At 51.8% G+C, this 25,101-nt stretch overlaps 6 protein-coding genes across 6 annotated transcripts; 3 read left to right on the top strand and 3 right to left on the bottom strand.

The window, feature by feature from the left end:
- Positions 1 to 235: 235 nt before the first annotated feature.
- On the bottom strand, positions 236 to 4,216 carry MAM_04513 (peptide synthetase; the record flags this gene model as incomplete). Its single annotated transcript, XM_040823311.1, has 2 exons — positions 236 to 3,655; positions 3,716 to 4,216. The coding sequence occupies 2 exons, from the start codon at positions 4,214 to 4,216 to the stop codon at positions 236 to 238; spliced, it is 3,921 nt and encodes a 1,306-aa protein (XP_040678564.1).
- A 401-nt stretch (positions 4,217 to 4,617) lies between these two features.
- On the top strand, positions 4,618 to 5,754 carry MAM_04514 (Aldolase-type TIM barrel; the record flags this gene model as incomplete). The annotated part of the gene is made up of 1 exon (XM_040823312.1): positions 4,618 to 5,754. One exon carries the CDS (start codon positions 4,618 to 4,620, stop codon positions 5,752 to 5,754), a length of 1,137 nt encoding a protein of 378 aa, XP_040678565.1.
- Positions 5,755 to 6,800: 1,046 nt separating this feature from the next.
- On the top strand, positions 6,801 to 12,349 carry MAM_04515 (peptide synthetase 3; the record flags this gene model as incomplete). Its single annotated transcript, XM_040823313.1, has 2 exons — positions 6,801 to 7,379; positions 7,433 to 12,349. 2 exons carry the CDS (start codon positions 6,801 to 6,803, stop codon positions 12,347 to 12,349), a joined length of 5,496 nt encoding a protein of 1,831 aa, XP_040678566.1.
- Positions 12,350 to 13,001: 652 nt separating this feature from the next.
- Positions 13,002 to 14,060, bottom strand: MAM_04516 (uncharacterized protein; the record flags this gene model as incomplete). Its single annotated transcript, XM_040823314.1, has 2 exons — positions 13,002 to 13,947; positions 13,999 to 14,060. 2 exons carry the CDS (start codon positions 14,058 to 14,060, stop codon positions 13,002 to 13,004), a joined length of 1,008 nt encoding a protein of 335 aa, XP_040678567.1.
- A 1,215-nt stretch (positions 14,061 to 15,275) lies between these two features.
- MAM_04517 (uncharacterized protein) lies at positions 15,276 to 17,054 on the bottom strand (the record flags this gene model as incomplete). Its single annotated transcript, XM_040823315.1, has 4 exons — positions 15,276 to 16,222; positions 16,285 to 16,375; positions 16,449 to 16,713; positions 16,825 to 17,054. 4 exons carry the CDS (start codon positions 17,052 to 17,054, stop codon positions 15,276 to 15,278), a joined length of 1,533 nt encoding a protein of 510 aa, XP_040678568.1.
- A 2,613-nt stretch (positions 17,055 to 19,667) lies between these two features.
- MAM_04518 (RNA-dependent RNA polymerase) lies at positions 19,668 to 23,628 on the top strand (the record flags this gene model as incomplete). The annotated part of the gene is made up of 3 exons (XM_040823316.1): positions 19,668 to 22,750; positions 22,817 to 23,134; positions 23,193 to 23,628. 3 exons carry the CDS (start codon positions 19,668 to 19,670, stop codon positions 23,626 to 23,628), a joined length of 3,837 nt encoding a protein of 1,278 aa, XP_040678569.1.
- Positions 23,629 to 25,101: the final 1,473 nt, after the last annotated feature.

The following is a 25,101-nucleotide window of genomic DNA, read 5'->3' on the forward strand; positions in this document are numbered from 1 at the left end:
AGGTGTCAACGCGCTACTTGGGGTGGGCAAGACTACCAGAGGGACGATGATGGCAACAGAATCAACTTGAACTTGTTCCCTTTCACGACATCTAAAACAATGGTCCGGAAAAAACGTCAGCGGTTCCGAATCAGCGTAGTGTCCTCATTGTTCAATTCATCGAGGTGGCTTCATACACTGCGAGCTCTTCAACGACCCCTGCAGCGCTCATCATTGTATCCCTCGCCCTTGCTTGTTACTCGCGGCTTTGCTTGAGAATCGCGAGAACATCCCCAACATGACTACCAGGAGTCTGAAGTATAGTGCCGAGGGCCAGACCGAAATCCGCCAAAATCCGCTGCATCCCAAGTCTCGGCACCACGTTTTCGTCGTAGAGCACCGTGACCGCCAGTCGTCCTGCTTCGAGTTCGCAGAACAGGTTAACGGCGTACGTTGCGTCGGCGCGGTAGTTGGCATCCGACCTGGGTATTTCCACAAAGCCGTCATCCGTGCTCCCTTCCGCGGCGGGTTGCATGACCAGCAGCGTCTGGAACGAGCAAGCACGAGCCGGGCCCTCTCCCAAACGGCTTATATTTGCAAGTCCAAACTGCTCGTGTGGGATGCCGTCACTTGCGACGTTTTGGATCCCGTCGAGCATGTCGGCCACGACACGGCCGGTATCCGGTGCTACCCTGCACGGGATCGTGGCCACAGTCGGCATCGTCATCAGGTCTATGTCGTCGACGGGGGCGTTTCTGCCGGACACCACGGTGCCGAAGAAGACATCGGTGAGCTGTTGATGGTAGCATTGTGTCAAGGCCCACGCGAGTCGCACGTACGTGTTTGACGTGTACGTTTTCACGACGGGCTTGGGAACGGCCGACGTGTACGTCTCTGTTGAGTCTGGCACTGGGTTGTACGTCTTGGACGGTAGAGCCGGGAACGCAGGGGCTCTGATGTCCTTGAGCAACGAGATCCAGTAGTCGGCACCGCTTGGAAGTGATGTCAAGTATCGGATGAAGGGACTGACAGGTCGAGGCGCAAGTACGTGGCCGTCGTAAGCCGTCTTCCACTGCGCAATGATGAGCGGCAAGGTGTATCCGTCGTAGACGGAGTGATGCATCATGAGGACTAGTTTGGTTTGTGTTGCCTGCCTGATGGCAGCGCGGCAAAGCACCACTTTCACCAGGGGTTTGCCAAAGGCGACAGGCAAATCTCCGCATTCACCATTGTCCGATGCCATCCACGAGACGCTGTCACGAACTACAGCCTGTAACAGGCCATAAGAAGAGGACAGGACCATCCGCGTCCTTAGAATGGGGTTGGCTTTCGCCACGGCAGTCCATGCTTCTTCCAGGCGGCTGACATCGATGTGCCGACCTAATGGCAGCTCAAGCTTGGCAATGAATGCACCGGGCTCGCGCATGGTCTCTGACATGAGACCTTTCTGCAGCCACGTGCAAGGATAAAGGTCCTCGATTGCCGTTGTTGGGAGATGGCACTGCTGAGCGGCAGCTCTGACGACGTTTTGATTCTTGCCCACCAACGCGAATGGTTGCGGCTTCTTATCGTCTTGGCTTTTCAGAGTTTGCATCAGACTTGCCAGCTCAGACAGTTGGGGACGATGGAAAACGTTTTGAACCGTGAAGCTGTAGCCGCCTTTCCGAGCCAGTGAGACCAGTCTCATGGCCGTGAGAGAATCTCCGCCAAGGGCAAAGAAGTGATCATCGGCCCAGATTTGCTCCTCTGGCAGGTTCAGTACCTCTGCAAAATATTTTCGCAGCGTCTTTTCAACATTAGTCGTCGGGACGCGATATGTTCTCGCGGTCGGTTGATATCTTTCGAGCTGTTGGCGCGATAGATCCGCGCCGAGCCGTCGCAAAAGCTTGCGGTCAACTTTGTCCGTGCCGGTCAGCGGAACGACAGTCAGTGGAATGACGGCCGCAGGAACCATGTAAGAGGGGAGACAATCCTGCAACTTTGATAGCGCGGCGGGAACTCGAGATCGAAACTCGTCTGTCGGCTCAGCAATTATGTTAGCCGAGGCCGCTCCACGACTCCCGGTTATGCTGCCGGGGCCGAAATCCTCTCCAAGCCGTACGAAAGCCATGAGTATCGGGGGCCGTGATGCGTCAGGCACCGTGATGAGCTCGGCAACAACAAAATTTGCGCCCGGGAAGGCGAGTTTGAGATGGTGCTCGACCTCGCCAAGCTCGATGCGCTGGCCACGGAGCTTGACCTGCGTGTTCTTTCGACAGATGAATTCAATGGATCCATTCGCACCATGACGAACCAGATCGCCGCTCTTGTATACTTTGCATCTCTGGTCGTTGGTCCCGCGCAGCTCACGCAGCCAAGCCGGAGGCTGTATAAACGTTTCTGCCGTCTGTATGGGATCATGCAGATAGCCTCGACTCACGATGGAACCTTCGACTACCAATTCCCCGATTGCACCGATCGCTTGCAGCTTATCATGGTCTGCCGGGTCCACGACCCAGCAAGAATGTCCGGTTGGACAGTTTGTGGTCCGCAGGTCAGACGAAGTTCCCGTTATACTTTGAACTGCTATCATGGAACACTCCGTCGCTCCGTAGAGATGGACCACGCGAGCGTGGCTCACCCATTTGGAAATCTCACTTGTTTGCAGCTTCTCTCCGCCGAGAGTGAGCGTTCTCATTGTTGGAAAGTCTTGGGGATCCAATATTCGCGCGATTGTCGGAGTGAGACTTATATGCGTGGCTCGAAAGTGCTGCACTGCCTTTGCCAAATCGTTGGACCGCTCCGTGTCCGAGGGAACGCATACGCAACCACCGACGGTCAACGTCATAAGAGTGTCGAAGATTGTGACATCAAACGCATAGGAAGCGAACTGGAACGTCCGTGACTCTCGGTTGAGTCTGAGAGCGTCGATGTATGTTTGCGTGGCTGCAAGAAACGATGAATGCTCGCTGACCACGCCCTTGGGCGTTCCGGTCGTGCCCGAAGTAAACACAGCATATAGAGCACAATCAGGAGTCGCGAAGGAGTCCGGGCCGTGGATGACATCAGTACGCCAACTTCTCTCGCAATCGTCGCTTCCCAGTTCGACGACTGAAGGCGCCAAACCGGCCGCTAGCTTGGCATTCTGGGTTGAAGAGACAATGAGCTTTGCCGAAATTTTGTTGCAGATGTCGAAAAGCCTCTGATGAGGATGTGATGCATCAAGCAGTACAAATGCTCCGCCGGCCTTGATCACTCCGAGCATCGCGACAATAGCCCATCGAGACTTCTCAAAGCAAATGGGCACAAACACTTCCGAGCAAACACCTAGCGCCTTGAGATGTTGGGCCAGCCTGGATGACACATTGTCCAGTTCCTCATAGCTGAGCTCGCCATCCCACGCGCACACTGCCATTGCCGATGGGCTCCGTTGGCACTGATCCGTAATCAGCTTGTCCACGCGATGGTTCGTATGTTGAGGCAATTTCTCATTCCACGAGTAAATCCGTGCCTTTTCCGCATCGCTGAGCAGACAAATGCCGTCAACTTGGTCTTTATTGTGGATAATCTCACATATCGCTTGTTCGAGGGTATTTGCGACACTAATCGCCTGCGCCTCATCAAGGAGTGATGTCTGATACCTCAGAGTAATACTCGTCACATTTTGTTCTACGCCGAAAGTGACAACAATACCGAACTAAGGAATTTACGTCAGCGTCTTTTATTAACCTCGCACGCTTGCGCGGAGGTCTCTTACCAAGTCCAGGGTGTCCGCGGCTGTTCCTGGAACATCATTTTCTTCCTGATCTGGCCTCTCCTCATTCCGACACAAGACACACGTGTTGAAGAAAGAGGTGACTGAGTCTGCCGCATTTAGTGGGAGCTGTGAACCCGAGGTTTCTTGAGCCCGAGGCTGTGAATCGCCAGCTATCTGAAGTGTCTGGAGGATGCTCAAAATCGATGTAGTCGAGGCAAAGTCAATCCGACAGGCGTCAATCTTCTTTGACGCTTTTCCAAAACACACGGTATCCTGTCCCGTGTACGCACGAAGGACAAGACCCCAAGCTGCGCACAAGACTGCAGCCACGTCGTCGATGCTGTGGAGGTTTGAGAAAGACTGCAATTTGTCGTGGCCATGCTTCAACACGGTTGAAACCGACGCCAAACCTGTCCCAGAAGAGCGCCCAGTGCCTAATGCTGGGAAGTTGCATGGGCTGTAGCCTTCGAGATATGTTTTCCACGCCGCCGAGTTCGCCATGTCAGTTCCTGTGTGATGGAAGACAAGTCGCAGCAGGCAGTTTGTACCACGACAGATTTCCAACGAAAGCCAACCCTTGACGTAGCAAAGACGCACTTATACTATCATCGGGTATAAGTAGAGGATGAGAGTATTCTGTTGAGGATGGGTACGTGGGGAGCGGGACGGAGTTGAGGGCGTTGTCCAGATCAATCTACGAAATCTCAGCCTTCGCATGGGCTCCTCGGCCCCAGACGTAAATCTGGAAAACAAACCAAAACGTGCTCTTTTACTGTGAGAGGACTCCTACAGTTGCAGTATAAATAGCCATGTGGCTTTCGGAGTGACTCTGGCAAGCAAGCTGTCCTGCATTTTCAGCTATACGCGTCGCCACAAGCCAACCGAGGCTATACTAAATCATCATGGCTACGTCGAACCTCTTCAAGCCAATTCCGCTCGGAAAAGGCGTGCTCCAGCACAAAGTAGTCCTTTCGCCCATGACACGCTTTCGTGCGGACGACAACGGAGTACCACTTCCTTTCGTCAAGACCTACTACGCTCAGCGAGCGTGTCTTCCTGGAACCTTGCTTATTACGGAAGCTGTGGCCATTTGTCCGCGGGCCAAAGGCTTTCCCAATGTGCCTGGCATCTGGAGCCCCGGGCAGATTGCAAGTTGGAAAGAGGTTGTCGATGCAGTACATTCGAAAGGGTCCTACATATGGCTCCAGCTCTGGGCGACTGGACGAGCAGCGGACCTGGACACCCTGAAAGCGAACGGAATTGAACTCGTCTCAAGCAGCGCCGTTGCCGTCGGCCCCGACGAGCCGGCGCCGCGAGCTCTCAGCGAGGACGAGATCGCGTCGTACATTGCCGATTATGTCCAAGGGGCTAAAAACGCAGTCTTTGGCGCGGGCTTCGACGGGGTCGAGATACACGGTGCAAATGGGTTTCTCATTGATCAGTTTCTCCAATCTTCTTGTAATCAACGCACGGATCGCTGGGGCGGCAACATTGAAAATCGCTCGAGGTTTGGCCTCGAGATCACGGAGCAAGTCATCGATGCCGTCGGCAAGGACCGCGTCGGCATGAAGCTTTCCACATGGAGCACTTTCCAGGGAATGGGCACAATGGAAGATCTGGTTCCTCAGTTCGAGCACTTCATCACACACCTTGCCCAGATGGACATTGCCTATCTCCACCTTGCCAACTCCCGCTGGGTTGAGGAAGAGGACCCTACCATCAGGACGCACCCGGATGTCCATAATGAAACGTTTGTCCGCCTGTGGGGGGAGAAGAGGCCGGTCTTGCTTGCAGGAGGCTACGACGCCGAGTCGGCCCAGCGCGTCGTGGACGAGACCTACTCCAAGCAGAATAACATCATGGTGGTTTTTGGACGCCACTACATCTCCAACCCAGATCTGCCGTTCCGGTTGAAGATGGGTCTCGACCTTGAGAAGTATAACAGGGACACGTTTTATATTCCCTTCTCGGACGAGGGATACCTGGACTATCCGTACAGTGAGGAGTATGTGGCCCAGGAGGAAGGGATCATGGCATGAGAGTGCACGTAGCAACGCTGCCTGCTGTTCACACTGGCACTTACACCTTGGAATACAATGCTGGCGCCGTGTTTTGAATATAGCCTATTTGTAAGCTTCTAAACGCGGAAGCTCTCGTAAATCTGGCTCATGTCAACTGCAGGATTCCACGGCCGCAAAGAGAGGAATCTCGCAGAGTTATGGAACAAGTTACGAAGAAGAGAGAGTTGCGGGAGAAAAAAAAACTGCACAAAGAATCATGACTTCTTACTGTCTCCCCACTTTGTTGATAAATATCAACCAAATGCGGTCACGCCGTCCTCGGTCATCCGAAGTCGCGTTTTTGTGTTAAAGCTCACACTTGCCACTAAGAATAGTTGGTGAATCGTTGAATTGATCGAAAGCTTGCCCGCAATATAGTAGGCTTCGATCATGAAGAATGTCTGTGACTGCGTTGACATCCAGTTGCAGCCACTGGAAGTGAGGCCTCTTGGTACCAGTTAGAGTTGGTCCAACAAGCAGACAAGTGCTTTTCGCTCCGTGGAGTGCGGGAGAGCTGTGTTCATTATATGAGCACTCGGTCAGGTCAGGATGTTAGCCAGTTGCCCATCCCATACGTAGATTCAAACCGAATCAAGTCCTCATTGATACTTCTTATCGTACAAAGTGATTTCATCAACAATATAGGGTTTCAAAATGAAGTGCAACCGAATACTGCCATGCCAGTCGTCACTTATGCATGTGGCAATCCAGCTTTCAAGTCTGCTTTAAATGTCATAGAAAACCTGCCTTCTTACCCGGATCCCCTTTGTGCACACTTCATGCTCGCGGGCTTCCGCACTCAGGCAGCAATTAAAATTGCTAGGTCGAAAGCCACTCTCCAAGTCTTCAACAAGAATACAATCAACACGGGAGCCTCAGAGCTCTACAGCTATCCGCTCACGCGAAAGGCGCCGTGAGTACTGACTATTTGTTGACCAATCTAACAGTCGTTGGGCTCCTAGCCTCAACATCTTTCCAAATCGCGGGCGCACATCCTGCGAGGGATGTCTTTTTAGACTGTAAAGATGGCAAATAGCGAAGAGGATCTCGACATTCGGAGCTCGAGGCTACGCCTAGCTGAGCCATCCATCTCAACCCTCTCAGACCGATCAGCACCCTTGCCGACATCGTCAACGATCAAGTCAGTGACGGTCGAATTAGATGGAATAGGAACTTCATGGCGCGACCATATCAATATCGGCGACGTCTCCCCCTCGGCCATTTTTCTGGCCGCATGGGCGATGATACTCCGCGCATATACAGACTCGGACAGCGTCTATTTTGGACACGCATTCACGACGCAGCAGAGGCCCACGAACGGCCACAATGTGCTCCTCGGACCGCAGGTCAATCTGCTGCCTTGTTCTTTGGTGCTCGAAGGAGGGGCCACCATTCTGGAGACAGTTCGAGAGGCGCAGCAAGACTTGAACAGAGGACAGACAAATCAAGGCGTCACCATGGACGAGATGCGCAGCCACATCGGCATGGAAAATAATGGCTTATCCAACACTTGTATGCTGTTCTCGGCTGGTTCAGAAACTTTTCCCAACTTGGGATCTGGTGTCCTCGCCCAAGATATTGCTGACATGGGCGTCTTCCCACAGGTAAGAACATCGGAACACGTTCAGGACGGTACCAGAAACGCTAAGATTCATAGCATGACATTGTCATTCACGTATCGTCTTCGAAGCAGCTCGTCTTGCTATACCAGAGCCATTGTTTATCGAATGACCTGGCTATCCACATTGCTGGCGCTCTGAAAGCGGCACTCGCGTCCATCATCAATTCGCCACATCTGACCATTGCAGAAGTTGAACTTTTCAGCAAAGTCGATGAAAAGAAACTATTGCAGTGGAATAGAACAGCCCCCGTTGCATTAGAATCGTGCCTCCACGACCTGATCAATGAGCAGTGTGACTTACATCCCGATTCGACTGCCGTTGTTGCCTGGGACGGGTCCCTTACATATGGCCAGCTCGATTGTCTGTCGAATACTGTCGCCAAAGAGCTTCGCCTCGCTGGTGTAGGACCAGATGTTTTTGTGGCAGTCTGCGCCGAGAGATGCAAGTGGATTCCAGTTGCTATGCTAGGAATCATAAAAGCAGGAGGTGCCTTTTGTGCTCTCGATCCCTCACATCCCCCCGGTCGCTTGAGGGATATGTGCAAGGCGCTGCGGTCAACGGTGGTGATAACAACGGTAAGCGATGCCAACAAAGCAGGCCAACTGGGCTTGACTGCTATCGTCGTTGATGATGAGTCTACGATGGCACCCGGGCCCGCGAAGCGCAGCCTGGGGCAACTTTCACCGTCCAACACGCGGCCGAGCAATGCACTCTACTCAGTCTTCACGTCAGGGTCTTCGGGGAGCCCAAAGGGGCTGGTCATGGAGCATGGTTCATTCGCCTCGACTGTGTTGGCCTGCTTAAAGCCTCTGGATATTCGGCCGGACGATCGCATACTTCATTTCGCCTCCTACGCTTTTGATCTCAGTGTTTTCGAAGTGCTCACAGCACTGGTATCCGGAGCGTCTGTGGCTATTCCGTCAGAGATGGCGCGTATGGAATGTCTGCCGCGAGCCGCGACAGAACTCCAAGCGACGTGGACGTTTCTCACACCAACGGTCGCTCGGATGTATAGGCCTGCTGACTTTCCTACGCTGCGGACAGTATCGCTTGGGGGCGAGCTTCTACAGAGATCGGATATCGAACTCTGGAGGTCGAAGAATCTCATCACTGGCTACAATCCTGCTGAATGCTGTCCACTTGGCATTTCCGGCCCAGCTCAGCTCTCCGAGGCGAACTTCCTGGGTTGGCCATTCGCGTCACATGCGACTTGGGTCGTGGACAGTCGAGATTTTCAAAAGCTCGTGCCTGTAGGCGCCATAGGCGAGCTCGTCATCGAGGGACCGGCCGTTGCGAGGAGCTATCTCCACGACCCCGAAAACGCGGATCCCGACTCGCCCTTCATCCTCTCCCCTCCGCGGTGGTTGTCTCGTTTCCGCGGCAAGGCATCGTCGAATACCCGTCTGTATCGAACAGGTGACTTGGTACGTTACGGTTGCAACGGCGCTCTGCACTATATCGGGCGGAAAGACTTCCAGATCAAGATTCGGGGGCAGAGAGTCGAACTTGGGGAAATCGAGTCTCAGCTACGTGCTGCTTTGTCTCCGGGAAATCATCACGCGGCTGTTGAAGCAGTGAAGCGTGATGGGTGTACCACGTTGATCGCGTTTCTCTCCGTGGATACATCAAATCCGGTGGCACATCAGGATCCGGCGCCAACTGCACGTTTGCAAGACGTCACACCGGAGTTGGACACCTACATAGAAGGTGTGATCTCGAGGCTCCGGGGTATTCTGCCTTCCACCATGATTCCGGCAACTTTCTTGCCCGTGACATACATACCCGTGTCGAAAAGTGGAAAGACGGATCGAAAACAGTTGAGAGCCTTGGCCTCGTCATTGTCTCAGGATGAACTGTTTCGTCCGCGTGCCGGGCTGCCAAGGACCAATTTGCCAGAAACAGATGACGAGCGCCGCTTGCAAGCCCTGTTCGCGCGTGTACTAGGAATATCGCCCGACAGGGTCGGTGCTGATAGCGATTTCTTCCGCTTGGGCGGCGATTCCGTACAAGCCATGAAGCTGCTAGCTTTGGTCTCCGAGGAAGAGCTCTTTGATCTTACATACGGCGACATTTTTCTGCACCCAAGACTGAGAGACATGGTCAGCGTATCGAGGTCCAGGTCCAGTTTTACGGCGAGCGACAAAGAGTCGGTTTCGACAGACTCTAGTCTGCCTCCGTTTTGCCTTGTCAGAGACGAAGATTCACTCATGAGAACCGCAAGCGATCAGTGTGGTGTAAGCACAAAGGACATTGAGGACATTTACCCCTGTACCCCTACCCAAGCAAGTCTCATGGCCATGGCTGGCATGGCTGAAGATCCGTGTGTCTCGGTTCAATCGTTCAGATTGATAGATGGCGTTGATAGCGCCCGCGTGAAGGAGGCATGGAGCATCGCCGCCAAAGGCCATCCCATCCTTCGGACACGCATTGTTCAGAGCAAGACTGGATCTTTCTTTCAGGTCGTCGTGAGAGGAAGTATCTGCTGGACAGATGACACGGGCAGAGATGGCTCAAGTCGACGATTTCGCCCATCCTTCGACCTGGGCAGCCCATTGGTCCAGCTATGTGTTGTGAAAGGCCGGCTACTCGTTGCCTTGCATCATTCACTTTACGACACTTGTTCACTGTCTCGGCTGCTGGATCAAGTTGATGAAGCCTATTGCCAGCTCTCAGTCTGCCAGCTGCCTCCGATGAATCGTTATGTGAAGCATATAGCAGAGTCGCTCGATGCTGCCGCCTCGTTTTGGAAAGCTGAGCTGGAAGATGCAGAGCCTACGCATTTTCCCCAGCCACCATCGAAACATGTCGACAGGGGCACATTCACGCCAAGAACAAATCCAATCAACGCGAGAATTCCAACTGATGCAACCCGCAAGAGCAACGTGGAATCTCAGCTACAGCTGGCCTGGGCCATGACTTGTTATAGTTTTACCAAGAATCAAGACGTCATCTTTGGAGTTATTTCTGACGGGCGTAAGACTCGCGTTGAAGGCGTGGACAAGATGCTCGGTCCTACTTGTGCCGTGACCCCTCTTCGAGTTCTCATCGACCCAGCTCAGGAGGTAACGGAGGCTCTGGAAGAGCTAGAGTATCGTGCTGAGGAACAGGCAATGTACACACACTTTGGCTTGTCCCGAATCAGTCAACTGGGTCAAAACGCCGCAGCAGCTTGCCAGTTCCAGACGTTGCTCATCGTTCAACCCGATCATTCAGAGATCCAGGGAGCCTGGTTTTGTGAGCACGAGGTGCTCTACGATTCTATAGAGCCCAGGCAGCATTCCTTGACGTTGAAATGTCTATCCAAGCCTGGTTTCATCGACATGACGGCTCTTTTTCACCGGTCAATGTTGCCCGACACTCAGATGCAACAGATTTTGTTGCGGTTCCGACACATTTTCGCACAGATTCACGACTCTAGTGCCCGGTCCTCCTTCACCTTGAAGGATATCGATGTGGAGATTCCTAAAAAAACAAGAGATGCTGGCGACTCGAACTTGAACCGGAAACACGTTGGTGGTGACTACGTAGCTGTCAATTTGCTGTCTAGCAGAGACATTTTGTTCTACAACTCGACGCCTGACAGCCAAGCTCATCACACGCAACATATGGTCGATAACGCCTTGGAGGAAGCAGCGCTAGTTCAAAGCCAAATCTCGTCGGGTAGGACCAACAGAGGGCGTGGAAACCAGCAATTGAGTCAGGCGTCAGGAGTAGTGAACCTCGTGGCGGAGATTGATGGATACGACCATATCGTCGCTAGTACACAGCAACAGAGAGTCCCCGACCCAGAAACAGGTTCACAAGGCGTCAAGCCACTTACTGTATTTTTAACCGGCGCCAACGGGTTCATCGGAACGGAGCTTCTTCGCCAGTTACTAGAGAGCAAGAAGATCCGCCGCGTGATTGCCCTGGTGCGAGGCAGCTCGACGCAGGAGGTCAGCAGACGCACAATCGATTCAGCAAAGAGGGCGTTGTGGTGGACTGACGACCACGCCGCCAAGCTTGACGTGTGGCCTGGTGATCTGTCGTTGCCGCACCTAGGCCTTGATCAAACGCACTGGAACATACTTGAAGAGGGCGGGACAGTCGACGCCGTCATTCACAACGGAGCTTCGGTGCATTGGCTGAAGAACTACGCAGCTCTGGAGGCAACCAACGTTCGTTCGACGGCGGAGCTGCTGCGGATTGCAGTAAGAACGCCTCGGATGAGGTTTACATATGTCTCAAGCGCCAGGTACCAAGATCCTCTTGACGAAGTAGAGGAGGAGGTGGCAACGCAACTTGCTGCCGGCGGCATTCCCTACAGCCAGACCAAATTTGTGTCCGAGTCTCTGGTCCGGCGCGCGGCAGCACGCATGCCCGCTGTGCTCTTGAACGTCGCCGTTGTTGGCCTGGGTCTTGTGATAGGCACGCCTACTGAAGGCGTTGTGAACTCGGATGACTACGTCTGGCGAATGATTGCGGCCTGTATCAAAGCCGGCGTGTGCAATGCTGATGATTTGGATAGGTGGTTTCCCATTTCAGACGTGGCGCGTGCAGCGAGAATCATCATCGACACGGCGTTGGAGCCCATGACGATGCCTGGGCCAGTGATGCAGGTTACTGGCGGAATTACCTGGAGAGATATATGGGACATCGTCATGGAAATGGGCTACGCTGTGCAAAGCAGGCCGGCCAAGGAGTGGTTGATGACTATTCGCCGAGACATTGAGGTTGAGCAGGAGAATCACCCGCTCTGGACGCTGGCACACATGGTTGAGGGAAGTATCGAGCATGCGGAGCAGACGTGGGCAAATAGCTGGCACGGCAACGAGGCTTCATCTGTGAGATTAAAGTGTGCTGTCAAGCGCAGCTTGGAGTTTCTCAGTGACATTGGATTCATCCCAAAGTCTAGTCACGAGAGTCAAGGGAAAGGAAGACAGGGCCTTAGAGGTGCGTTTTCTAGGTCATAGATGTTGTCATATCATGCAGGAAATAAACTTGGCGCAATCTTTCAGCGGAGGCGTGGCTTGGTTTTCAAAAAGATGGTCTCTTGCACATGCCTCGCAGAGGACGTTGAAATTCAGCAAAAGTCGTCGTGATATCACAATCGACAATCAGCTGAAGCCACGATACTGTATCCTCCAACTTCGGAAAGCTACAATGGGTCATCTTGGTGTAGAAACCATGTCCCATTGAACACTCAATGGCAAATGTAGCTGGGTACATGAACACTGGTCACTTACTGCATGCATGTTCGTCGGCATGCATTGAGATTTCGAAATATCCAGGGAGTAACTTCCTCGTATGTCATTTCTTCCCCTCCTCAGCTTGCCACAATATTCTTCATTCATTTCTTTTTACGATGAGAAATCTTTGCGTCAACGACTTATAGTTGGCATGTCGTTCCCAAGGACTCGGAGCGGGCTCTACAATTTCCAGAACATGTCGACAATTTGCTAACAGAGTATGATGAATAGGTCTTCTCAGAGCGTTGTAATGAATCAATCTAAATCCAACTGTTCGATCTATCTATCGGACTACCGGCACGGGACACCTCATATTCAAGCAGGCTGGCGGACAGATATGCACACGCAAAGCGCATCACCTCTCTCCTTTCCCAAGCTACTCCAGCCACTTCTCAACTAGCCAGTCGGCAGCTTCTAGTATCACAGGATCCTGCGACCCCTTCCAACCCTCCGTGATCGCCATGTCGCAGCAATGGTCTAGCCCCTCGACGATATCCAACCGCACCGGCCGCTGTTGCCCCTTCATTGTCTCTTGGAAGGTAAGCGAGGTCTCAATGGGGACTACCGTGTCCGCGTCGGCGTGCAACACCCAGATGCGCTCGGGAAGCTTGGCCCCTTGCTGCACACGGCGGTTCAGCCACACGGTTGGGTGGTCGTCCAGCTTGCCGCCGGGATTGAACAGCTCCGGGAACAAACCGGCGCGTGCAACCCATGCACCAAAGCCATCACGCTCTGCTTTGGGCATCGTGACGATGGGGGCCTCCAGAAACCTCTCGAGCTCGGCCCTCACGGCGCCGTCATCAGCGGGGAACGCGGCATCGGGCAAACAGCCTGGATTTGGCGCCCCGGCAGCGCGGCTGCCTCGACGCCACCATTCAGTGTCAAAATCGATCATGGGATACATGAGACTGAGAGATCGGTAGGAGTCGGGGTGCGCCAGAGCAGAGGACATGGCGACGTAAGCGCCCGAGGAGCTTCCATGCAGCAAAGTCCGCGTCAAATCAACTTCGCAGTGTGAAGTCCTTTGAGCCAGCACCTTTGGGAACCACGAGTGCAGCCAAACATGAAAAGATTCTGCGTCTTCCTGGATCACGGCAAGGCCGTCTTTGTGGGGTAGCAAAGTATGGTCCGGAGAGACGATGATGGCTGAATGTTTCTTGGCAAGTTGAAGCAGTAGCGGCGGGAAAAAGAGGGGGAACAGGCCGTGTCCTGCTACCAAGTATCCGCCATGCCAATTTATAATGACCGGGTGTGGTTTCGACGACGAATCCCTGGGAAGCAGTATATGAGCTAAAATTGGGTGGTTGTCTCGTATGACAAACCTATGTATGAATCAGCATGAAACACCAAAGACACGACTGATGCTGTCGTACGGTTCGTCAATGATTGTAAAATCATCAAAAATCTCACTGGTCTGTGGAACTATCTTATCCATGTTGATTGCGAATGTTGGTGTTGACGGAATGCGTTGGACTTGCTGGAGCATCCCCAAGCGACGCAGGCAGGTCTGGTGTCTTTTAAATATTTATTCCAGGGTGTGGGGCTTCCTTTCTTTGATTGATGAAGCATTCTACCTAGTTCGATGCGTCGAAACACGGGGGACGACGGTCCAATACCTCGCATTGTCAGGGGTCGATATCGGACTTGCCTGACCATGCCCGTGTGCGGTTACATGGCATTCACAACTTTTTCCCATTCATCATTCCGAGAGTAGGGTCAAACAAATTTCTTCTGATTTTTCGATTTGGCATCACACGTAGTCCCATGTCAAGCATCATTCTGGACTTCGGGTTAGTTCCTAGTAATGGCAGGATTGCCAGCTTTCTCGAGAGCGGCTAAGTGACCTAGGCCCGTGTAGTAATGCAGTCTCGAGTAGGCCGGAAAGGCCGACAGGAGCTGTTTTACGTGATGATGAGTGGCACAATCCAGAACTGTAGAGGCAAGTAGCACTGGGAGGGCAATAGCCGCGGCAGCGGCATCACGAAATTTGTAACATGTTTGGAAACGCATCCCATAATGCTATGAAGCCAACGTCCCCCATAGATTTAACCTGAGCTCTTTTCATTCGGTGCTATGTTCTTCTAGCTAGAGCTAAAGCTCTGCACTTGCCTTGTTGCTATATGTGAAATTGGTATGACATTACTGTGATATGAAGAGAATGTTTCAGCTTTTCTCGTGACGTTTTTGTAGATTAAAAGAAAACCTCCAGGACAAGGATGACTCATGACCAATTTAAGTCCGTACGCCCTGGGTTATAAACTGTTGTTCGGAAGGGCCATGGCATGATGCCAAGTTTAGTATGAAGATGCAGAAATATTTTGATGCGTGCGCAAACAGCGTTCTATCTACTACCTCTCCACTATATACAGCTTCTGATTATGTCATTCTCCCCTGCTTGTTTCTCCAAATTGCCTGTCGAATGCCCGTGCCTCCTGTAGAAGCTGCCTCACGTCGTGGCTTTTATAGCCGCGGTCGCGAATCAGGCTCTCGGCAATTGGATTTATTAGCTGCAGAATATGAACGACATACGGTACCGTCTCTCTAGTAACAGTTCCTATTGCCTCGAGCATCCTCGCCGTAATAGTTGTGTTTTTGCTTCGCGACGACATCAGTATCAAGTTGCCAAGGGGGTGAGCGGAGTGTGATATTCTTACATTATCGCGGCAAACTTTGAAGAACACAATATTAATATGCTGGGTCCGAGGGCGTTTATGAGTATCCACCACCGCTTTCCGAATCGTTTGCGTTCGTGGAAGTTTGCCCGCAACAGAGACTTCTCACGGGAACCGGCATTCTTCCACTGGGAATGTGTAGTCTCTAGAATATCATCAATCATGGAGCTAATCGTCCCCCTGCCCACGTCCGTTGTTGGCTTCAAGCCTCCGGGCGCTCCTCTTTTCCATTTGACATAGGTGTTCTCATACTCCAGGTGCAGCAGGACCATGGCCATCCTGCTCCGGATGGCGTCATCTTTCATGCGCATATCGAGGCGGCAGAGGCACGAGTACGCCTTTTGCAACTTTTCATACTCGCAACGACCGGATTTCTGGTATGACGGCGGCACTGTCTTGTGCCACAGGCCATCTGTGGCCCAGCGCGGGAGGTTCGTCTCCAAAAGCGAAAGGTAGTCCGACCGGATGCAGGCACGAGCTGCAGCGAAGACCTTTTGCATGGCTCCATCTGACAGGACGCCGGCTGCGCAGTCAACAGGGGTTCTTCCGTCGTTGGCTTTGGGGTTTGTCGTGCCCAAATGCCAGGCAGTCTGTGAAATAGACTGGGCCGGTGAAGTGTTGCGTGAGCTGCGGGATTCCATCTCTTCTGTTGCCTGCCAGGGACCAAGCCCTCCGTGATCTGAATCCAATGAAGCAGACGAAGCAGATGAAGCAGATGAAGGTCCATGTCCACTCAGGTCCTTGACAAAAGTGATCTCGGTGTAGCTGGCAGGCGGGTCGGTATGTATACTATGCGGCGACTCAACATAATAATCGCCCACATATTCGCCAAGATCGCCCCCTGGCGATGGCTCTTTGTTTTCACGAGGCGCCATGTCCATGTTTGGTAATGCCATAGAGGCACTCGACGAGTCCGTGTTAGTCGCTGCTTTCGTAGACATTAGCCAAGTCCTCTACTGCGAATCATTTCTACAATACGACACATACTTTCATAAGACGACATGCCAGAGTCGTCAAAGTACATCCCGGTGCTGTCTAGTTGCAGGGCGCCGGCTGACTGCAGGCTGTGAATGGCCGCCTTGAGAGATGAATATCCGGGTTAGCTTCGACTTTTGTTTGTGCAACTTGCAATCTTGGGCTTAAATCCACACCAGAAATGGGTCCCCTGGGGCTGCGGCGAGACCTTCCCCTCCCGAAACACCACGTTGTTTATCATAGTAATAGTCCATGCCCTGCGCTTGACTAACATCGTTGCATCTTGTGATCTCCAAGTACTTGGACAGTTGTTCGTCTGGAATCGTCAGGGTACCAGCTTCTCCGGAAGGTGCTGAATCCGCCTGGAAGATGATTGAGCCATTGGTTGTCTCGGTCAATGCGGCTGCCTGCTGGTTTTGAGATATTACGGATAGCTCCGGACTGAGATACGGTTGGAAAGCTTGATCCGGTACTGCATAGCTACTTGGAATCCATCCAGATTTAGTTGCTGACTCTTACTGTTTACTCCCATCTCCAACTAGTGAAACTCACCATCTCGATTGTTCGTAATCAAGAACTAGTATTGGCTTCACCGAGCAAGTATCCTCAACAACGTCCCCCCTTAGATCGATTCGAAAGGGCCTTAGCCGGTCAGCCAACGTAGAAATCACCCCGATATCGCTTTCATCAAGTAGGGATTTGACGGCGTCGACAAAGAGACACAGATCGTCTGTTTTTGGAGTAAATGAAGGAGTTAGCAACTGCTCCACCGACGAGTCCATGATGTGTGGCGTCAAAAGAAGGCTTGAGAAGCAAAAATAGTACTCAACTAGTAGCGCAATTGCAAAATCAACATCAGCTCATTCCATGTATTCAACAAATGTTTAGATTCGGAAGAGGCTCGCTTTAAATACTAGGTCATCGATAACGGAGCTGACCCGGCTGGTGACGAAATTGCAAGATGGACAGCAGAAAAATAAAAAGTGACCAATATTATGCAAGATTGTTTGACCGGAACACCCCTTCTTAAATGCAGTCATCACTTTTTGGCATTCGTAGGCCCGGCTGCACAACGGAGTAGACGATCCCCGACTCCACAGCGGCAAGGAAGTAACATGTCAACCGCGAAGCGACGTAGTAGCTAACTATTCTAAATACTTGACTGGCTGTTTGATCGGATGACACGTGACTAGACTCTCTGACGGAGCCGCCCGAGTTGTGAATGGGAATGCCGTGGCATGTGAGTTATCTCCTTGTCCGATTCGGCACTTGGGAGCAGGACATTTGCATTGTCGTGCTTCGTCTTATTTCTTGGAGTCAGCCTGGTCTCCTTCGATGCGATCTAGACGCCGTCCTAGGTCGTGGAATAAATATACCGCGACTGGTGGCTGCTTCCCAGACTTCACAGTCCATATTCAAGCGATCTGTAGGAGTCCATTCATTTACTTGGAGGTACCCTCTAGAATTGGTCATAGCCCGCTGAATCGCATGCTCGCTCAATTCATATTTACTATGTGTAGGTGGAGAAGGCAGAGCTATCAAGGCCAGTAGATCGACGCTCCGTATAAGGAGACCAAATACAGCTTGCCATTTGCCCAAGATACTTAGCCGCGGGCAACTTGCATAGATAGCCCAGTTGTTTCCGTTCAGAACTTAACAAGGCTACCTCTAACTATCGCAAAGGTCATGGCAATCTGTCGCGAGGTTTGAATAGACACATCCATCTTGCACCATGAACCATCTCCAGCGACATCGGCCTGTTCCGCAGCAGAGACGATGAGCGCTCGCTCGGTCGCGGTCCAAATTGGGAAGGTATGTTCAACTCGAAGGCCCTCGTATGTCCGTATTCCATGGACCATGACCCACTGATCCAGCGTGTCTCGATGCGTCTTGTCTATAGTGTTAGTTTACTTGCCTATTCAGAAAATCTGGTGCCTGCGTGAGTCCGTTCCAACTGTGTGGCGTAGCTAGACTTGCATATAACGACTTCATTATAATTTGTCCATGGAGCTAGAAGGTTTGAATTCGACCAAGTTATAACACAAATACTGTCAATGTCATTCAATCTTTCTGGCCAGTGACATTGATGTCCGACGTGCCGCCGATACCACGATTAAATGTATGCTTATAGAGCCAACGTTAAAGTCTTTGTCAACCCCAGTCCGAGTTTGAGTTGTCTGGCAGTTTGCTTTTGTTTTTTTTTTTTTTGCTCCAATACAGACACACCGAAAGCCGCGAGCCGGGGTCGGTATTTGACCTAAGAGTCGGAGGAGAGGAGAGGAAAGGGCGGAGACTGCATGTAACATTGCTCGGGCATCGCAGGATATAGAATGCGCTACAGATGGACGCAGACAAAGATGAAATTTACAAGAAAGCCTGTAAAATATGCACGACCTTGTTCACTGGCTACGAGGGGAGCAGATAACACCGAGCAGGACGGCTCACGTATGTAAGTGAAGTGGTGCGTGCTGGACGTTTGCAGTTACTCCTGTGACACACGGCAGATGTATCGGAAATCAAAGGCCCACGACCGGCAAGAACGGAGAGGGTGTGCTGAGTCTTTGCATCAGTCGCGAAATGGCAACGCCTTGTTTTCCGTGCTAAAAGCCGACAGAGGGACCCATAAGTCGGCGACGAATCCCCCGTATCAAGCGTGTGCAGCGCACGATGTCACCTTGTCATGCTGTGTAACGCGATGGACTGCTATAACGGCCATCAAAGTTGCATTGAGGTCTGATTCGAACCTCATCCTTGTTTTGCAGCCGCCGTACTGTCTGCGTCAACGTGTAGTGTTCATCCAGATTTCCAGTACACACCAAGACGCGCCGTAGGGAGCATGCGTTGGTGTGTCGTGACGATGCTGAGATACGGAACCACTTACCAAGTGATAAAGTAACACACTTCTTGTGTCGCCCCCGTGCACTCAGTACTCCGTAGGTATCCTTTGCATCTGCAGGCGAGGATGTTGTCTATCCTAGGCAGTCTGTGCTCGGTCAAATTTCGCGCAATCTCCTCTCCTACCTTTGCTAGTTCCTTGCGCCAACTTTAACCCTCGTTGTATCTAGTTGTGGCTCCATTTTGGACTCCAAGTTGCCAGCGAAATGCACATGTATCTTTCTAGGCCTGGCCCGTGTTCGAAATGGTTACAGACAGGGATGCTGAGACGGGCATTGACGCAATTGCTCCGCACGGGTTGGACATGCAATCGCCAAAGACTTACGAATGAGAGACCGAGAAAGATAGAGCCGTTCGACTGGCTGGCCTGACTACGAGTACGTACATGGTGAGCCCCACAAATCCGTAGTTGCTATAAATAACACTCGGCTAAGTGTCACTCTCTTGCCCACGTGACCCCTCGCACACTCCAACAATCAACGTTCACGGGTGGCTTGACAATGCCCAGGGCCCGTCTATTTGCTGTTTGTTGCATCGGCCCCGCTTGCCCACCCAGAGGTTTGACGAAACCGTCGCTGGAGGCAGGTGGCTCCTCGCAGGCTTTCATTTCATCATCATCTTCAGCTTCCGAGGCCGAGGAGCACGCCGCAGTCATGGAAGTCTTCCTGGGGAACGTGCCCGCTACTCTGACCGACGAGGCCCTCAGGAGAGAGCTTGCGCCGTTCATGAACGCTCTCGGCATCGTCGATTGGGCCGTCGATAAAACCAGGCGGAAGCCTATGGCATGGCTGACGTTTCTTCAGATTGACGACGGCAGAAAATTTCTCAAAAGCCACGGCAAGATCAGCAGCGCCAAAGGCCTTGGCCAGCCACCGTCCACCACCCAGTCTGGTCTCACCCGACGCACAAGGGACATGGCGAGATTATGTATTCTGTCGACTGCAATCTATGCCGAGAGGAGTCGGCGCGAGGTCGACGCCCTTACCCTGAGCCACCTTCTACACGAGCGTCATGAGCGTCAGAAGGTGGTCGACAAAGGCCCCCGAACCCCGGACATCTCGTGTGCCATCACTGAAATCTCGTGTGGCAAGCTGATTTATGCGCCACCAGCGACGGGGTTGAAGTTCGTGTCGCAAAGTCGTTTTCGTGTCGGGGGCATGGCCAAGTTTGCCCGACAGGGCTTGACAATCTGGGGACAAGACAGCCGCGTTGATATCCTTTACGATGCCATTCATGAAGTTATCGCGAACCACTCATCGCAGAGTATCATGCTCGTTCTGGAAGAGCCGCCCAGGTTCTACTCCAAATCGCCTTGTCTACAGGGCAGTAATGTCAACTGGGAGCGGCAAACCAGCTGTCCGCTCTGGACTGATCACGCCAAATACGTGGCACACTGTCTAGTCTACCAACTAACACCTACAGAAGAGTATCAATCCATCATTCGCGCCATCAAGGCCCAGGACATTTTGCCCCTGAGCCAGCAGAACATACCTGTGGCTTCTTGTCCAGCGCCCACCGTAGAAGACTATGCCACAGGTATCAGTGCCTTCGAAGGCAAGATGCAGAGCCTGGGCACCACAAGAGAAGGAATAATTCCGTTTCCGATCCTCTTTCAGGTCCAGTCGCTTGTCTGGAACAATTACCTGCACCCGTATGGAGGGCTTTGCGTACTCGACCATATTGCGCGCATCGCCCGAGAAAGAGCTCAGGACAGCAAAACGTTCCCATTCACGACCGATGCTTTCAAGAGGCTCCTCCAGACGATGCCGTATCCGGTCCCCGGCACCGACACGGCAGATGTCGACCCGGTGCGCGTTGTAGAAAGCATGCAAGCAGGAAAAACTGGCGTCAACCGCCAAAATCCACTCGAGACCGACGTGTATGGCGCCAGCCTACCGCAGCACCAAACCTGGGTCTTCAAGGCCATGGTAACGCCAACTCGCATCCTGCTTGAAGGTCCTGATGCCGAGAGCAAGAACAGGGTCTTGCGAATGTTTCGCCATCATGGTGACCACTTTCTGCGGGTTTCTTTTTGCGACGAAAGAGGCCAAGATCTTTCATTCAGTCCGCGGGTTCGCAACGATGCCATTTACGAGCGATACCGCAAGGTCCTCGCTGATGGAATTCGGATTGCCGGCAGGCACTTTTCTTTCCTTGGCTTCTCCCATTCTTCTCTTCGCTCACACTCTACCTGGTTCCTGGCTCCGTTCGTCGACGCCGACTTGCAACGCCAGGACCATGACACGATCCTGAAATCGTTGGGCGATTTTAGCAAGATTCGCGTGGCCGCTAAATGCGCCGCTCGAATTGGTCAGTTTTTCTCCGAGACCCCATTCGCTGTTGATCTCTTCAAGGCTGGTATTGATATTCGCTATATACCCGATGTAAAGTCGGCGGATGGCAAACGCGTCTTTAGCGATGGCGTTGGTACAATATCTAGGGAAGCCATGCAAGAGTTCTGGAAGGCATTGCCTATGCGAACTATAAGCCCAACGTGCTTTCAAATTCGCTGGGCGGGCGCCAAGGGCATGCTGGCGCTTAATTCGACATTGCGAGGCAAGGTTATTTGCATCCGCAAAGATTCAATGATGAAGTTTCCTAGTCAAGATCTGAGAGAGCTCGGCATTTGTGACGTGGCATCGAGGCCGTTGCGCTTGGTCCTCAATCGTCAGATCATCAAAATTCTGGAAGACATGGGCACCAAGCCTCAGTGGTTTGTAGCACAACAAGAAAAAGCACTCAATATTCTACGGCAAGTTACGGCAACGGCTGGTAATACGAGCATTTTCTTGCGTTCCCAGGATATTGGCAGTGCGATAGGCCTACCGTCGTTTATCAAACAACTAGACAAAATGAGCATAGACTACCGCCGCGACAGATTCCTCAAATCTGTCGTCGAACACGCAGTGCTACGCGAGCTGCGGCTACTCAAGCATAAAGCCCGGATCCCGGTCGACAAAGGAGTCACTCTCTTCGGCATTATGGATGAGACTGGCTTTCTAAACGAAAACGAAATCTTCATCACCTACGACAAAGTCTACTCAACCAGTGGAGCGCGTATGGACGCAACCCTGAGGGATGGCCCGGTCATTGTCACTCGATGCCCAGCTCTGCATCCTGGCGATATCCAGCATGTGACGGCGGTGTCGCCTCCCGACGGTCACCCTCTGAGGGGCCTTCGAAACTGCGTCGTGTTTAGCCAAAAAGGCTCTCGAGACCTACCTAGTCAGTTGAGTGGAGGAGATCTTGACGGTGACTTGTATAACATCATTTGGGATCGGAAGGCAGCACCCAGATTCACATTCAACCCTGCCGACTACCCTCGGGTGATTCCTGAACCTTTGGATCGGCCGGTCACGCGTGACGACATCGCGGCCTTTTTCCTCAACTTTATGAAATCAGACATACTCGGCTTGATTGCGAACAGGCACCAGATCCTTGCGGATATGCAACCGGAAGGGACCAAAGATGCCAGCTGCGTCAAGCTGGCCGAGATGCATTCTACTGCAGTTGATTACTCCAAGACTGGAATCGCGGTCAGCTGGTCTGACATGCCAAAGGCGCCACGTTTACGTCCTGATTTGTAAGTGTACCTTCCTTGTCACTAGTTGATGCAATCTCTCATGCTAAAATTTAAACCGCATTCAAGCCTTGCCCCGGCCCCTCCCGTGAGAATCTATGACCGTGGCCAAATCGACCACATCGCAATGAGTGATGACGAAGACGACGAAAATGGTTTAGGTGGGGCCAAGCCGAGATATTACAGATCGGAAAAACTCCTAGGTCGTCTTTATCGCGGCATCGACGAAAATAAGATCTGGAGTGAACACATCCACAGGGCGGTTCCCATGACGGGCCCATCGATATGGGACCAGTTGAAGGGTAGAATTATGGCTGAATTGAACTCCTACGGAATAAGAACAGAATTCTCTCGTCATGAGGATCACGCGTGGAAGATACGCAACCTGTGAGTTGGCGCCATCTCACACAATACACCACAAGACGCTCGGGCTAACAAATCACAGCTACGAGGACTCCATACTGGACAGCATGTGGCACTTTTCGGAGAATCCCAGAAAGTGCATCACAGAAGCAGAGGTTTTTTGCGGCTCCGTCTTGAACAAGACTGGAACACAAACCCGCCGGCAGCGTGACGCCTCGATCCGGCTCAAAGAAGATACAGACAGGATTCTGACGTGGATTTGCAGCCTCATTCGCAACCGCATCGATGATAGGCGCGGCCACTCGGGTGACTGGGGCCGCTTCGAGGACAATGATGATGAGCATGTGGCCATTCAGCTGTGTTGGGCGTGCTTGGTCGTGGGGTGTATCGAACAGGCAGACAATTTCGGCCCAACTTATCACCGCACCGGGGAACTGGAAAGCTTTCGCATTGTCGCAGCGGCGTGCTTGTTGAAAGAACTAAACACTTTCAAGGCTTCAAGGCTTATAGGACACTAAACAAGTCTGTAGCTGTCACACGGAACTTGCAGCCAACAAAGCCACAACCGCATGACAAGCTGAAATGCACAAAGGATGCAGCTATCACGGCGCCCTCATAGGCCGCACAAGGGTCCGGGCATTAATCCCTCCATGCCTCATTTATCTGGTCGAGCTACACACACAGGCAACTTCTTGTATATATAGGCTATTAGAGCTTTTATTTCTACTTCTAGGGGGGCAGCCAATTTTCTTCTAAGCTAGTACCTCTAGTGAAAGCACTTTAATTATAGTATATCTCTAGTAATATTAACTTAACTAGCTGTTTACTACTACTTAGCCAGCCTCTATAAACTCTATTAAGTAGTACTAGTAAGCTTTCTTTCTCTAGATTTAGTGTTGCTTGACATATATCCTGCATCCGCTAGCTATCTCTTCTGCTGTACTGGAATTAACTGTGGAGAATAGCCTGGGCTGTAAGGGTTGTGTGATGTCACTTTAATTATTATAGCGTCTGCTTTAAAGTAAGGGATAAAGACGATAAGCTTACAGACTATATCTGTAAGGCAGAGGAATAATATGCCTAGGATAGTTTACATAGAGCTGCGGCAAAAGAAAGAATTAATATTCTTGTAATATTAGTTGTCCCTAGTACTAAGCCTCGTAGTGTTAACCCTCTATAATAAGCAGCTCTAACTATTTAGAATGCCTAGCTTACTCTTTAGAAACACAAAGAAGTCCTAGCTATCAAAAAGAATAATAAGATTATACTTATATAATGCAGAAAGAAGGCCTATATGCATTTTATACCTTGCTGAATCTGGGTATCCAGCCACAGGGCCACGGGCGGGCTATAGTGGATGGACGCAGCGCCGGAGGTCTTACCTACGGTCGAACGAAGGTCCACATAGAAGTACGAAATTAGATTTGTTTTGAGAGATGGAACGTGAAGAGGAGCTGGAGCGGAAGAGAGACCTGAGGAGTTGGCAGACGATGGGGACTCAGTGCCGATACAAGGGGAACCTGTTGCTCTTGGGGTTGAGATACGGATCATCCTCAAGGCTTGCGACCTCAATAATGTCAGATTAACAGTGCAGCACAAAATGACAGTTATATCGCTTCTGACTAGTTTCTGCAAGTAACGCTTGATAGGATGAGATAAAAGTATTAGACATACTAGAGGAGCATGGCACGATAGAAGAGGCGGAGATTGATAATATAGACACGTTTAAAGTACATATTAAATAAGTTTAGCTTGTAGGTATAGTTGAAGACCTCCACACTAATAAGCAGCGCTTAGATGTCAGTAGGAACAAGATACTTGAGCTAAATATATTACAGCGTTGCAAGTGCGCAATAATGAGAAGAGCAATGCTTGTGGTGCGGGGTGCGCATCTACTGTATGCTGAAACATACTTGAATTCTGCAACTGAACGGATACAGAGTACAGGTTCATATCATGTCGCGGAATAGGACTAGGGTTTAGAGCTGGCG

Source organism: Metarhizium album, assembly GCF_000804445.1.
Source record: "Metarhizium album ARSEF 1941 chromosome Unknown scaffold_10, whole genome shotgun sequence".
Classification (NCBI taxonomy): domain Eukaryota; kingdom Fungi; phylum Ascomycota; class Sordariomycetes; order Hypocreales; family Clavicipitaceae; genus Metarhizium; species Metarhizium album.